This window comes from Phocoena sinus, chromosome 1 (assembly GCF_008692025.1).
Source record: "Phocoena sinus isolate mPhoSin1 chromosome 1, mPhoSin1.pri, whole genome shotgun sequence".
In the NCBI taxonomy this organism is placed as follows: domain Eukaryota; kingdom Metazoa; phylum Chordata; class Mammalia; order Artiodactyla; family Phocoenidae; genus Phocoena; species Phocoena sinus.
In genome coordinates this window covers 16,860,892-16,877,004 of record NC_045763.1, presented here as the reverse complement: position 1 = coordinate 16,877,004, position 16,113 = coordinate 16,860,892, and the positions used below count along the sequence as shown (strand labels likewise).

General features: G+C 36.9%; 1 protein-coding gene across 8 annotated transcripts in view; it reads left to right on the top strand.

Moving 5' to 3' along the window:
- Positions 1–16,113, top strand: part of USP48 (ubiquitin specific peptidase 48) — a 69,048-nt gene that overhangs the window by 28,291 nt on the left and 24,644 nt on the right. For 3 of the 8 annotated variants that reach the window (XM_032626863.1, XM_032626900.1, XM_032626917.1), the window contains 6 exons: positions 2,789–2,968; positions 6,435–6,563; positions 7,252–7,401; positions 10,876–11,073; positions 11,987–12,101; positions 13,021–13,151. In XM_032626863.1, the coding sequence (XP_032482754.1) occupies positions 2,789–2,968; positions 6,435–6,563; positions 7,252–7,401; positions 10,876–11,073; positions 11,987–12,101; positions 13,021–13,151 (903 nt within the window). Of the gene's footprint in view, positions 1–2,788; positions 2,969–6,434; positions 6,564–7,251; positions 7,402–10,875; positions 11,074–11,938; positions 12,102–13,020; positions 13,152–16,113 lie in introns of all 8 variants that reach the window. The other 5 variants (XM_032626890.1, XM_032626873.1, XM_032626880.1 and 2 more) reach the window with 5 other exon arrangements.

The following is a 16,113-nucleotide window of genomic DNA, read 5'->3' as shown; positions in this document are numbered from 1 at the left end:
TAGTCATGTATTAAGATTTTAACTTTAAAAAAAAAAAAAAGATTTTAACTTTGCCATCCATGTCTCCTAACTCTTGCTTTGTCCTGCATTCTACCTAACTTTTCTCAGGTCTACCTTCTACTTTAATGATTCTCTATTTAGGCAAACCTAATTGCGCTGTTAAAACTTGGGTAGAGTTTCGACTTTCAGTTATTGTAATTTTCATTTCTAGAAGCTTGATTTGGTTCTGTATCACATCTTTCATTTTTTATAATCTCATTCCTTACTTTTAGTTTTTATTCTATCATTTATTTCTTTAAACATAACGTTCTACTTATTTTTACTTTTTCCAGTAACTGAGATGAAAAACTTCATGGGTTATTTACCTGTTGTTTCCTGCCTCTCAGTTATAGTGACTTGTGTCCTTTGTGTTTTGTGTTGTGTTTGTATGTGTTTATGTGTATGTTGGACTGAATTCATATTCCTTAGAACTGTCACTCATTCTAGGACCACATCAAACTACATTCTTGGCTTGAGGTTTTTCTGTCTTCCTAGGTAGTATGAATTCTTGGTTGAAATATTCATGAGGGCTAGATTCTTAAAAACTTGCAACAGATATTTGTTTTTTTCCTCACCCCAAGAGTCAAAGTATAAAGCAGATAATTTTTTCCTACTATTTCCTCTGCAGGGTAGGTTCATTTCTCCTTATTTCTTAAACTGAAGAACCCTAGTTTCACGATGTGAGTCCACTTCTAGACTCCTCACCTTTTAAGGATCTTAGCTTTGGTCCCACAAACCTCTTAAATGTGAAAAAAACAGTTGAAGTTGATAAAGTTTCACCTAATACTCTCAGGAGGAAATTGGTTTCATCTTCCTTAACCTCCTAGCTTCCTGCCTTCACATAGTATTTGGCTTCTGAGAATTCTTCATTTGTTGCCAGATGATCATTGCATCTTAAAAGATTTTAAAGTATTTTTATCTTAGTATTTTAAATTTATTTTCAGCTGGGGGGGGTTAGATGGGCTTTGCTTCAGGTATTAATCTGCATTACCGTGTCCCCCCACTGAGCTAAAGGAATGCAGGACTTTGTCATTTCAGTCAACTGCTGTATTCTCCATGCCTAAAACAGTGTCTAGAATGTTTATTATTTGTTGAATGAGTGACTGGCTATACCTTTATGACTGACTTCTTGCAGTTTTAAGGAAATTACAGTGATGAAACAAAGATATGTGTGCAAAGATTTTTATGACAAAAGTAATTATTTAATGGCCATAAAATGCTACCAGTTTAAATGTCCAGCAGTGAGGGAGTGGTTCAATATAATGTGGTACTTGTATATAGCCACTATAAATAATTTTCAGAAGAATATTTAATGATGTGGAAAGATGTTAATGATATATTTGTTGGAAAAAAATCTATAAGTTTCAATATTAATAGTGGTTATGTCTGTGTTGTAGGATTGCTGATGAATTTTTCTAATTTTTATTAATAAAATGTGTAGTAGCAGTGATTGCTTTAAGTACAGTTTCCTCCCTATAATTAAAGTTCAGAATGTTTAAAAGATTTTTTTCAAACTTAAAAATATTTTGTCTTAAAACGTAAATGTTCATTCATTTGCTGATATTTTGATGTATGGATAAAGCCTTCTCTTCTTGCATAAACCATGTGCATAGTAGATAGGCTGTGATATGTAGGTTTTGTGTATTTATTTTAATTTATCTATTTTATTTATTATTTATTTTTGGCTGCGTTGGGTCCCCGTTGCTGCATGCGGGCTTTCTCTAGTTGCTGCAGGCGGGGGCTACTCCTCGTTGAGTTGCACAGGCCTCTCATTGCGGTGGCTTCTCTTGTTGAGAAGCACGGGCTCTAGGCACGCGGGCTTCAGTAGTTGTGGCACGCGGGCTCAGTAGTTGTGGCTCGCGGGCTCTAGAGCGCAGGCTCAGTAGTTGTGGCGCACAGGCTTCATTGCTCCGCAGGATGTGGGGTCTTCCCGCAGCAGGGATCGAACCCGTGTCCCCTGCATTGGCAGGCGGACTCCCAACCACTGCGCCACCAGGGAAGCCCCGGTTTTGTTTATTTAAAGTGGAATAGTTAATAATTTAAAATACTCATAAAGAAATCTGAGTGCAGAACCCAGTCTAGATTTTTATTGTTTCTTTCTCTGTATTTTCTATTTGTCTTGTCTACACCGATTTTTCCCCCCCTCTTTTGGCCGTGCCACGAGGCTTGTGGGATCTTAGTTTACCCTGACGAGGGATCAAACCCACGTCATCGGCATTGAAAGCACCGAGTCCTAACCACTGGACGACCAGTGAATTCCCTTGTCTACACCTATTTTGAAAGCAATTTTCCTTAATGACTTATCTCCAATTTTTAAAAAAGATTTTTCTTTTTTCTAGAAACAATAGCTTTTTAGTTTTGCACTCAAATCTTATTAGTTTGTGTATAGTTAATTTTTGTAATAAGTTGGAAAATATGAACAACTGATTCTTGGTAAGCATATGGCTCAGCCTGTTAATGCAGAAGGGAAAGTGTACTTCAGAATGGCTTCGTAACCCTGAGTGCCCAGAATGCCGTAGCTTTCCACCTGTATATTTTGCAGAGGGAATGGAGAGTTGATACAGTGAGCTGCTTAAAACAATGCCTGCTACTTTATTTTATGAGACTAAATTCTTTAAATCTTAGGTGACATATTTTGAACTCTGTCAGATGCATAAAGAATTGTAATCATTACAATTCAGGCTCAGGATATAAGAAGAAATAATGTTATCCAAAATTTCTTTCATTTTTCCCCTTTCTCCTTCCGTAGGTGGGTCCTATGTGTATGAACTCAGTGCAGTCCTCATACACAGAGGAGTGAGTGCTTATTCCGGTCACTACATTGCCCATGTGAAAGATCCACAGTCTGGTGAATGGTATAAGTTTAATGACGAAGACATAGAAAAGATGGAGGGGAAGAAATTACAACTAGGGATTGAGGAAGATCTAGGTAAAACCTTTAAGTTGTGAGTGCCCTTTTAAAATATAATTTTTTTTTTTACCAGAAATGTTTGTGATAAATTATTATGGCCCAAGATTGTTATGGACTATCAAGGCTATTTGCATTTCTTAAACACATGAAATCTCTGAACATCTGTTATAGAAATGCTTGAATTTTTTTAAAAAATGATTTTGCTCCAGAGATGGTTTCCATAATGTCATGTTTTCAGTACAGTTTGAAGGCACAAATTTAATTTTCAATTAACAGGTTAATTGTGGGCAGCTAGGGAAGAGGATGGTGAGTATTAAGCTAAAAATTATGAGTAGTAGATGTAATATAGTAGGATTTGTAGTCCTTTTCTCTGGGTCAGGAAATTTATTTGGGGGAAATAAGTATAGCAGGGGAACTTTGTTCCCTGAGCAATGTCTACCCCTCTCCGTTAAGTATCTTACTCCATCCCTAGAGTGTGGAGCAGTGCCTCTGGGGAATAAGCTGGCTTGCTGTTTTGTAGTAATGAGGTCTGCTGTAAACGATACCTCCTGAAATAGTATTATTCTAGTGTGTAGCTCTCATCACCTCGGTTTTCGTGGGCTACATACCCATGTATTGTCCAATGGAGTGGCTGTTCTTCCAATAGGAGCCATCTTGGCTGAGGTTCTCATCACTTTCTTAACGTGTTTGTCATTTTGGGGTGAGGCTCGGACAATGGGATGCAAAAAGAGAAAAGGATTGGGAGTAGGTGTGTGTCTCCTGCCACCCTTCTTTCTTAAAGGATCAGTACCTCTTTCCCAAGGTGGAGTAGCATGGCAGTTAAGGTTGGCTTTCAGGAAGGCCTGGGGAATCTTGCTGCAGATGTCCATGTGGTGGCTCTATTCTTGTAATTGGAAGAAGTATTTTCTATTTTTTTATGTATACCATTTTTTTCTTTTTGCGGTACACGGGCCTCTCACTGTTGTGGCCTCTCCCGTTGCGGAGCACAGGCTCCGGACGTGCAGGCTCAGCAGCCATGACTCACGGGCCCAGCCGCTCCACGGCATGTGGGATCTTCCCGGACTGGGGCACGAACCTGTGTCCCCTGCATCGGCAGGCGGACTCTCAACCACTGCGCCACCAGGGAAGCCCTATGTATACCATTTTTATTCATCAATTATACCTCAGTAAAGCTTGAAAAGAGAAAGTGGGAGGTGTGCTGGGTTTGCCTGCTCTGAGGAGCGCTCAACCCAGGCTTGATGCTAGAAGTATTTTCTAATTTTAAATCACATTTTAGACATGTAGCAATCTTGCTCCCACTTTACCTAAGTAATACTTAGGCTCTTAACATTTGCTTATATATTTTCTTTATCGTGATATTCTTACTAGGAACAAAATTGACATGTAGTTTTAAATTGTGAATAATTAAAATTTGGCTTTATTTGACTGTTCTTTACTGAGGTTTATTTGATCTGTTTCATTACAGTGAGAAAATTGTAGGATTAAAAGCATTATTAAGGCTTAAAAGCATTATTAAGGCTCTCCTGTCTTCTACATATAGATAGTCCTAAATTTTAAAACAGTTCAATAGAAAGAGACTCTACATGTATGAGGACCCCATTACATTTTTTTTTTTTTTTTTTAATTGCGGTATGCAGGCCTCTCACTGTTGTGGCCTCTCCCGTTGCGGACTCTCAACCACTGCGCCACCAGGGAAGCCCCCATTCCAATGTTTTAATACCTCTCATTATATGCAGCTTACATTGCTCCTTTTATCTATTTTATCAAAAATAGAAAATACTTATTCATTAAATTCCATTAGTCAGTCATTACTATATTCTCTTGTGAACTTCTATGAATCATTTTATATTCCGTCTTATACAAATTAATGAACAATTTTTTTTGAGTTTTTCCTTCTTTAAAAAAATTTTTAAAAATTTATTTTTGCTGTGTTGGGTCTTCTTTTATGTGCGTGGGCTTTCTCCTAATTGCGGCAAGTGGGGGCCACTCCTCATCGCGGTGCGCGGGCCTCTCACTATCGCGGCCTCTCTTGTTGCGGAGCACAGGCTCCAGACGCGCAGGCTCAGTAATTGTGGCTCACGGGGCTAGTTGCTCCGCAGCATGTGGGATCTTCCCGGACCAGGGCTCGAACCCGTGTCCCCTGCATTGGCAGGCAGATTCTCAACCACTGCGCCACCAGGGAAGCCCAATGAACATCTTAAATCTTAACTTTTTAGTTAGGAATGACCAACATCTTTTCTTTGTATACATGCTCCTGAGAGTTTTAATTCCCTATGACTGGTCTTCAAACATACTTGCTCCTGTAGTCCCTATAAGAATATTGAACAACTTTTGTATTTCATTGCACATTTTAAAATCCAGCATTTTTCATTGTAAATTTAAATAGCTTCAAATAATGTAACTTCTGACAAATTAAATATTGAAACTTAAACTGCAGCATTACTGTTGTATCCAAATGAAATTACATAACATATAGATTCCATACATCCATGTCATCCTTTTCAGAGTTAAATGAACTGATCTTTTTTTATGACAGGATTTTTTGTTTCCTTTTTCTCCTATACTAGTGTTTCCATTACACTGACCCTATAGAATTTCATTCTGATGGAATATACTAAGTTTTCTGTAGCTATAAAGCTCTAAATAGTTAGAAAGTACTTCTGGATTGAGTGTTCTTTTTTCTTTTTTTTAAATAAAACTATATAATTGATCAAACCAATGTAAGTGTGTTAGAAATTTTAAAAAATTGAACAGCAAAATTTTACTGTAAACATATCTTTTGGTGAGATAAGACTTTTTTTGTCACAGGTAAGAGGTTATGTCTTTCTTTTGTAAGGTGGGGAGGCAGATGACTGAAAGGAGAGGTGGAAACCATCAGTGAAACCTGAACAATTTTAGAAAAATACATTGTCAATTGAGGATCTGGTAATTGATTTCCTCAGAACTGTCCATGACCTCCTACCCATTGGAAGGTTATCCTGGGGTAATCAGAGTCAATTTGAAGATCCCCTTCATGCTATGTATGTGCCATGTAAAACACGAATGTTTTCCACTTGCTTCTGAATTTATAGAGATTAGTGGCTAATCTTAGCATTTTATTTCATTTTTTTCAGGAACATTCCATTTTATTTCTTTGCACAATTAAGTCTGGATTTATTTTTGTAATTTAAGATCAACAGTAAAATAAACTCATAATAGTTTGTGGTTTTTTTTTTTTTTTTCCTGGTTCAGGTTTGTCATTGTGAAAAAGAATACTTTCTTTTCAGCTTGTAAAAATGGAATATGGCAGGCAATGCGGGTTAGTAACTTGTTTAAATATTAAGAAATTTGTCCAGCCTGCTAAATTTGTATTGCCTTTTAATGTATCTTGAGTTCGTATTTTAGGAATTGTTTTCTATGACCCTCCCCCTTCCCCTCCCCTGCAAAAGAATGAATAAACTCTAGGCATTCTAATTTAGTCATCTTTTGATTTCTCTTACCTCAGCAGAACCTTCTAAATCCCAGACACGTAAACCCAAGTGTGGCAAAGGAACTCACTGCTCTCGAAATGCGTACATGTTGGTTTATAGACTACAAGCTCAAGAAAGACCCAACACGACTATTCAGGTACCAGGTGAGCAATTTTCCAGGATTACATAAGGCAAATATTTTAGAACACCATGCTCAAAGGTCAATGACGAGAACGGATTGCTTTTATCTATTATGGTAGGTTGGTTGCATATGGTAAATGGTGAAAGTGTATATAATCACAGATTTGCTTTAAAGTGGTGAGTTTTTATGATAAAGGAGGCTTTAACAGAACTCTTCCACTGACTGCCCCTAAAGAAAAGCAAAAGCAATTTAAAAAAATTCCTATGGATTATAAAGATGAATTTAAAGAGCAATTTGGTTCTGTTTTGTTCAGTTTTGTAAGCAGTTTTGGGTTTTAGCCAGTTATAAATTTTCTAGATTTAATATAAGAAAGAAAGAGCTGCTGCTTGGCTGAAGGCAGTCGTCAGTTGTCATTTTACCTAATACTGTGCTGTGCTCTGTCTGTGGCACCATGTGTTTTGAATGGTGTTTCTGACCCATTTGATGCTTCCAGTTGGCTGATGATGTCATGCAGAATCGGGTAGGGAAACCCCCTGGTATTATTCCAGGGTCTGTCTTCAGTTTTACTTCTGCCTGCAAGTTGTAGGGAGACCATAGTAGGATTTTGCCACCAAAATCTTAGCCAGTATTTGTTGTAATTTACAAATCAGCATGGTTCTTTGTCTTTGAAAAACAGGATAAAGGTTTTTGTGTCTTTCTGTTCTGAATAGCCTTTCTTCAAGAGCTGGTAGATCGGGATAATTCCAAATTTGAGGAGTGGTGTATTGAAATGGCCGAGATGCGTAAGCAAAGTGTGGATAAAGGAAAAGCAAAGCATGAAGAAGTTAAGGAGCTGTACCAAAGGTTACCTGCTGGAGCTGGTCTGTAAGATATTCTGGGACAGCACTGTTGCCATTAAGTGCCTTGTTTCTTTTATGTTCACAAATGTGTATGAACAAACTTTCCCCTGCCCTTTCTTATTTATAACCCATTAATGCCAGCTCGTGCACTATACAATTACTATGTAAACCAACAGTAACTTAATGTGTAGCATTCCGTATAGTTTTCATTATCGTGTACTTTTAAAAATGGGAAGCTCTTAATAAATTATGAGGCTTAGGTCAGCACTCTGCATATATAACCCTTGTAGATATTTCTAATTTGTGAGGCATTAACTTGTTTTTGAAAGAAAAATCTGATTGGGCTACTATGGAAGCAACTTGCCTAGTCTATTTCCTTGTGTACTTTGTGCCCTAATAGTATTAACAGGCATTCTTTTATATGAGTACTATTTTTATGATACTGTTAGATTATTTTGAAATTTAGTATCAAATATTCTAAGAATAGGAAAGCTTTCTGCTGACCCCTAATTTCTTAAGAATTATCCCACACAGTCTAGCTCATTCCTTTACTGTGTATGTTTATTCAAGTTTATCTAATGCCTCAAAAAGGAAACCTCAACACCTTAAGGCTGGTATGCCATTTGTAATAATGTTTTCTGTCATTTCATAGGCAATTCCCCATACCCAACTCCTACTTTAAAAAGAGGCAGTTTTACTAATTTTAGAAAATAAATACTCAAGCGTAATTGTACTTGTGGTTTTGTCTTTTTGATATCTCAGTTTTCCATTACTGATATTACTTTAAGCAAAAGATGAATATAAATTGCTACATCTGTAAGAATATCTCTCAAAAGTTCTGTCTAAACTATACCTTAATTTGATTCTGACCTTTCTTTGTAACCTGTTACTCTGCTTCAAGGGTTGGGATTATCCTAAATAATTAGACCGACCTCAGTTTTATTGGAAACAATTTGGAAATGAACATGTAATTCAAATCTCTAAATTTATTCAAAGGAGTTGGTACCTAGAAATTTGTTTTCTGAACCTTATTCATGGTTTCCTGTATTCACTGGACAAAAGAAAGCAACTTACTGGGTCTATAAACTAAAGAGAATCACTCTTTAAAATTGTATGGTCCAAAGATGTTATGTGTCAAGTTTACACTGTGTGCCCTCTTGCCTGTTTTCATTCCGTCTATAAGAACCAGTGCTTGTGTTCTTCGAATATGTATATATGTTATCAATACTCTTACCAATTATGAGGTTTATAATTTTTTCCCGTTTATAGTAACCTTATATGATAGTAAGTCCATGTTTCCCTAAAATATTGTCAGATCTCAAAGCTACTGACCACGGTTTTGTGCTGCCAATCAAAGTCTTATGTTTTTTCTAAATCTTATCTTTGTGAACATATTAAAAGAAGGGTCATTTATCCTAAAATATAAACCTCACTGGGAACCTGAACCCTTTTGGCCCTTTTTATTTAAGTTGAAATAAATTCTCTCTAAATAATCCTAAATTATCTTTAGGGAAGTTGTTTCAAATATTTTTGATGCCATGATCTTTCTAGACTTTATAACTTTCCAAAACAAATTCCTATTCAGAATCCAGGCATTTAAAACTATATATAAATAAGTTTGAACCATAGTATACGTTTCCCTTTGGTAAATATTTTAACACTTGCTTTCCCGCTTCGTCAGATGCTGAGATTTTTATACAGTTTGTTATCCCAACTTAATAGAGTTCTTACTCCTGTTCGTTAGTTGATTCTCCATGCCTTTGGCATCACAATAATGGAGAACATCTGTGAGAACCTGCCAGGCGTCTCTCTCTAGTGCAGAAACATCTGTAGTGTAAAAACCTTGCACAAGCAGAATCTACTTTAATTATTGAGACTTGTGCTAGACCCCGATTGTTAGGGAAGCCCTTGGTAGAAATTGCTACAGCTCTTGCAAGATTTTTCTAATCTTCATATCTTATATCAATAGCCTTGAGATTACTAAAAGTTTTAACCTATGGAACTCTCCTTGGGAAGAGATTAGATATGCTAAGATTTGTATTTTGCTCTCTGGGATAGGGATCATTCCATACCATTACACATTGTAAAATGCCACAACCATGTTAACCTATGCTGAATCTTACTCCACATTTATATATTGTGTGAATATATGATTAACTTTTCTATATCTCTTTTCTTCCATAAAAGCTCAAAATGCTTCACATATCCTATCTTTTACATTCAACAGCATCCCTGTGAGGTAGGTAGAAGGCAGGTATTATTACCTTCATTTTACAAATAAAAGATCTGAAGCATAGAGAGTTCAAGTGACTTGCTCAAGTTCAGTTTCTTGGTGGCAGAACTTGGTCTCAACTTGTAGTCACGAGCTCTTCCTCTGCAGCTGCATCAGAGCTGACCAGTCAGGAGTCTTTCAGTTTATGATGTACAGTTTTAGCACAAATAAGGGATCCAACAGTTCTGGATTTTGTTTTTGTAAAAATTGAAATGTTTTATGCTAAACTTAAAATGGAAGTTAGTTTTTAGACTTGTAAATCTCAGGGAAGTGTAAAATTGGTCAAAATGGGCTTTGAGTTGAATTGTCTATCCCTCAGATCTCATCAGAAGTAGTATCATAATACAAATATATAAATTCAACCTCTGTATGTTTTCTTCTATGTTTTATGCTGGGACTCACTGGAGATCTTTGTAAGTAATCAAAGCTGGCCCTTTATCTTTAATTTTGGCTTTTACGGAACTCTGGGGCTCTGTTTTCCCAAATTAAAACACATTCTGAGGTGTTTGGTTGTATCTTTTAATTTTTGCAACTTCAGAATTGATAATATTCGATTCCAGTGCACTTCATCCTAGAAGTTGCTTAAAATAGCTTAATTTCTTGAAATACATAATAATGTAATGAATTGATTGTGATATGGATTTGGATGGGGAAATCAACTACCTTTTAATCAACATCAGTATCATCTTGGGTGAAGAAAAATTCAGTGGTTTAAACGGCCTTGTGAAAGTGCGGTTATAGCTGATGAGGTTAATTTTTAACTTAGAACCTAGTCAGACTCCTCATTTTAACTTTCAGTTGTATTATCACACATCGATGACAAGTGTTTATGAAAATCGTTATGGGGGTGAGGTTATGTGATTTGCGAGCTGGCCTGGAGTGTGGCTTGTAGTCACTAAGTGTCCTGATCAGAGCTCTGCTGTGCTATCAAGCAAGACACTTCTCTCTGTGGAAACCTCTTTTGTAGAATGTGGTTAATAATACCAGCCGATCTTACAGGGCACCGTGCAGACTCGTCCCTCCCGTGCACAGCTCCTTGAACTCAGATGAGTGCTAGTTAAACGGAGCTTTGTGCTGTACTCATGAGACGTCTTCCCTGAACAATGATTCTTCTGATTCTGCTAACTTTGGAAAGAGTTTGCATTGTCTTGAGGAAATGAATGTATGGCTTAGTCAAAAAGCTGTAAAAATACATAGGCTCTTTCCCTTCCTTTCTTCCTCAGAGCCCTATGAATTTGTCTCTCTTGAGTGGCTGCAGAAGTGGTTGGATGAATCGACACCCACCAAGCCTATTGATAATCACGCTTGCCTGTGTTCCCACGATAAGCTTCATCCTGATAAAATATCGATTATGAAGAGAATATCTGAATATGCGGCAGACATTTTCTATAGTAGATATGGAGGAGGACCAAGACTAACTGGTAATTCAAGATGTCTTATCTGCTTAAAAAAGAGTAATGCAATAAGTCTGCATTATATGATCTTTATGATCATTTGACCCAGACTGTGCTTAGACCTCATATTCCTTGCACTTTGCAAAAATGATTTGCTAGGGCTTCCCTGGTGGCACAGTGGTTGAGGGTCCGCCTGCCGATGCAGGGGACACGGGTTTGTGCCCTGGTCCTGGAGGATCCCACATGGCGCGGAGCGGCTGGGCCCGTGAGCCATGGCTGCTGAGCCTGCGCGTCCGGAGCCTGTGCTCTGCAATGGGAAAGGCCACAGCAGTGAGAGGCCCGCGTACCGCAAAAAAAAAAAAAATTTGCTAAGTCAAGTATAAATTAAGCAGCGTCATACACAGTATATTTATAATGTTAGAAAAGAAACTGCTTATTCAGTTTTGTTGTGTGTTTTTTCTCACAAGACAGACAAAATAGGATACATTAGAGAAAGCCATCTAGTGTTTTGTTATTTTGTACAGTACTCTTCAGAGTATTGGTTTGGTTGATACCCACAGGAAGGTCTTAAACAATTAACATTACATTTATAGTTGTCAGATATATTGATTACCCTCCCCTCCTTTACACCCTCCATCATTTGACGGTGGTCTTGCAAAATTTGCATCTAAATCTTGTAAAATGTACTTTCTGGCATAGATAGTTATAGCATATTATAACATTTTATGTCCTATAGTTCTTTCTTTATGCAGGATAACACTGTTGCTGTCTTAATATTTATGTCACCAAAATAATTTAGGACATATACCAATCTGCTGTATTGTGAAAATTTGTGACTTTGGGTTAAAATTCTTCATTGTTTTATGAAGTGCTGAAAACATTTTCTTAACAGGAAATCTGTATGTGAATACACTCTTCCCTTTCGTTTTCTCTGTCTCAGTGAAAGCCCTGTGTAAGGAATGTGTAGTAGAACGTTGTCGTGTGTTGCGTCTGAAGAACCAACTAAATGAAGATTATAAAACTGTAAATAATCTGCTCAAAGCAACAGTAAAGGGGTATGTTCACAGCGTATATTGTTTGATAAGCTAAAAAACAAAGTAGCTTATTATTTGTGGATAATAGGGACTTGGGATCTTTGGAAGAAAGAAGGGTGATGAGTGGTTGGCCACAGCAGAGTAAATTTTGTGGTGATTGCTGCTGTGGCAAAGATAAAGAGGCCTGAGGCACAGCTCCTGTGGCTATATTCCATCCATTAGAAAGGCTGAAGTAGAGATGTGCATCTGAGGCCTAAACAAGCTAAGGCAAGGTGCTCGCCTGTGTTCTGACATGGAATTGTGGAATACTTATGTTGGAAAACCATTCTAGCAGGCCTGGGGCGTCCCCTTTAAAGAGGCTGAAGTAAGTTTGTTAACCAGGGGTACCCAGTGGTGCATCCTTGTCAGGAGCATACAGGCTTCTTGGAGTTTGTTGAGCCACACTCTGTAGAGCATCTCTGGACTCAGGTGGCATTTATGATGTTTGGGTTTAATTTAAGTTGTATATTTCCCAAAGAAATATCAACCTAGTTCACTGTTTTGGGTCATTCCACAAACAACCTCCTGAGTCCCCTAAATGTGTTTGTGTATATATATGTGAGTGCCTATATGCATTTGAAGGGTCAGCTATATGCAGTTTTGAGTAGTAATCAAGTGAAGGAAAGTGGCCAGTTGTTTGGTGTGATTGACATAAATTTAAATGAGGGTTAGGAGTAGCAGGGTAAGATTAGGATGGAAGCAAAGTGTTTTCTATACGTGCAATTTGATGTGAGGAGTAAAAATGGCCAAAATGAGGAAATGGGTTAAAAAAAATAGTGTACACAGCAGCAACTACTGAACATTTTAATTCAGTTTAGTTGTGGCCTTCACAAGGAAAGAAGGGAGAAGGACATTAGGAAATGTCACTTGCGTGACTTTACATTCTCTCTCTCTCCCACAGCAGTGATGGATTTTGGGTAGGGAAATCCTCCTTGCGCAGTTGGCGCCAGCTAGCTCTTGAACAGCTGGATGAGCAAGATGGCGATGCAGACCAAAGCAGTGGGAAAATGAATGGCAACACCTTGAATAAAGGTAGTATTTAAAACCTGTATGTAGATGATTGTGAATCATACCACAAAATTGTAAGCATTTGTTTGTAGTACAATAGTTTTGATTCCCATCCACGTAATTCCTAAGACAATTTTTTGAAGCCTAAAGCTCTCGAAAATGTCTCAGAACGCATAAAAAGACTTACAAGCTATTGAAAGTGAGCAAGGGCTCAACAGCTCAAGAGAGGCATTCCTTATGGCATAAGGCATTCCTTATGACCTGCTTTGGGCTTAGCGTCTCTCTAGTTAATCGCAAGCAAAATTACTTTTAATTTTGCTCCAGCTAAAATTTTTAAGAAAGGCAAGTCTGCTGCAAATTGCATAGTATGTTGTTAGCTCAGTACATTTTGGTTATAGATTATTAGCCACGCCAACAGGCTGACTTCGTCAAGTTAAATGTGCTTGAACTTCTGCATTTTTCATCCAGGAGAAAAAGCAGGTTTTGAATAGCTTTTTTTTTTTTTTTTTTTTAACATCTTTATTGGGGTATAATTGCTTTACAATGGTGTGTTAGTTTCTGCTTTATAACAAAGTGAATCAGTTATACATATGTTCCCATATGTCTTCCCTCTTGCGTCTCCCTCCCTCCCACTCTCCCTATCCCACCCCTCCAGGCTGTCACAAAGCACCGAGCTAATATCCCTGTGCCATGCGGCTGCTTCCCACTAGCTATCTACCTTACTACGTTTGTTAGTGTGTATATGTCCATGACTCTCTCTCGCCCTGTCAAAGCTCACCCTTCCCCCTCCCCATATCCTCAAGTCCGTTCTCCAGTAGGTCTGCGTCTTTATTCCTGTCTTACCCCTAGGTTCTTCATGACATTTTTTTTTCTTAAATTCCATATATATGTGTTAGCATACGGTATTTGTCTTTTTCTTTCTGACTTAACTTCACTCTGTATGACAGACTCTAGGTCTATCCATCTCATTACAAATAGCTCAATTTCGTTTCTTTTTAAGGCTGAGTAATATTCCATTGTATATATGTGCCACATCTTCTTTATCCATTCATCCGATGATGGGCACTTAGGTTGTTTCCATCTCCGGGCTATTGTAAATAGAGCTGCAATGAACATTTTGGTACATGACTCTCTTTGAATTTTGGTTTTCTCAGGGTATATGCCCAGTAGTGGGATAGCTTTTTACTTATAAATTCTTCTGAGTTTTCTGAAGCGATGCTTTTAAATAGGAAATTATATTAATGTAAGTCAACCACTCAATTCCAATTTTGTAATCAGTATTTTATAAGATTATGGGAAATTAAAACACATTAAAACCTTTCAGATTTAAAATAGAAATCAGTAGTTTGATCATTTTACTAATTCATATACAATTAATGATCCATAAGCAATTATTTCACTTAATATTATCTCCAAATATTAGTACTTATATACATATATTTTATTATTTTAATATTCTTAACCTTTTTACTGAGATATTCTGTATTTTCTGCATTTGAACATTTGTATCATTTTATTTGGTGTGGATCTTCCCACATCACTGCTTTATTTTTGAGAATGTAAAAACACTAGAGCCACTAATAATTTTAAACTGATTTTTTTTTTAAAACATTTTCAAATTTGATGAGTGATTTTTTTTTTTCTTTTGGCTAAAGTATTTTGTTGTGCTGTGTACTTCATGAGCTTAACATTTGTTTCAATTTTATTCTGTCATTTAAAAAAGATATTTTAAATATAGCCAATATATTATAATAGCTATATATGGAATATAACTTTTACAAATTGTGAATCACTGTGTTGTGTACCTGAAACTTATTTAATATTGTACATCAACCACCTCACTAAAAAGAAAGATTAAAAACATACTTTTAGTGTGATGTGACCCAGTATGTTAAATATTTTGTGCTCCTTTAAGCCTCTTTACATATCAGTGGCCCTTCTTTTTTTTTAAACTGAAGTATAGTTGACTTACAATGTTGTGTTAATTACAGCAAAGTGACTAAGTTATAGATATAGCTATTCTCTTCCATTATGGTTTATCCCAGGATTTTGACTATAGTTCCCTGTGCTCTGCAGGAGGACCTTGTTGTTTATCCGTTCTGTATATACCAGTTTGCATCTACTCACCCCAAAGTCCCAGTGCATGCTGCCGCCACCACCCCAACCACCAGTCTGTTCTCTATGTCACCGATTCTTTCTGTTTCATAGATGGGTTGATTTGTGTCACGTTCTAGATTGCAGTGACCCTTCATTTTAAGGAAAGTTAGATGCCATAATAGAAAATGCCTTGATGTCCTAGCTTAAAAATATTTTTCATGTCGCTTTCAGAGTAAAATGCTCCTCTTCTCCCCCTTCCTCCATTCAAAGATTTTAAAAGCTTGAAGCAGAGTAGAAGGAACAAAGTAAAAAAAGCCTTTCCACCAGGTATAATCACTGTAAATAGTGGCTTTTTGTAATGGTGCTTGTTATTGGCACAGTTGTACATCATCCTTTACCAAAACAGTTTTTAAAAATATAGCAGCTACATTTCATTGTATGAATATATATTTATTTAACCTATTTCAGTTTTTTACAATTAGTATGTAAACACAGATGCAGTAAATGTGTCCTTGTACCTACTTCTTTGCCTAATTTTCACATTATGTGACAGAGAGAGAGAGACACAGAGAAACAGGCAGGAGACAGTTATCTGATCATGTCTTTCCTTTGCCCATTTCTCTGCTTAAGCTTTTTAATGATTAGTAAATATTCTTTATGTATATTAAGTGTATTAAAAGTCTGTTATGTGCTTAACCTGGAAAATCCATGAATAAGAATTCTAATATCCCGCTACTTAGGACTTCTTTTATTTGATCCTGTTCACTGGTATACACAAGTACAAACTGGCAAGTGTCACAGTGTAGACAAGTAGGAGAAGCAGATGTTGAAAGAGAACTGTTAATAGGAAAAGGAAAGTTTTAATTATATATATATATTTAAAAAATTT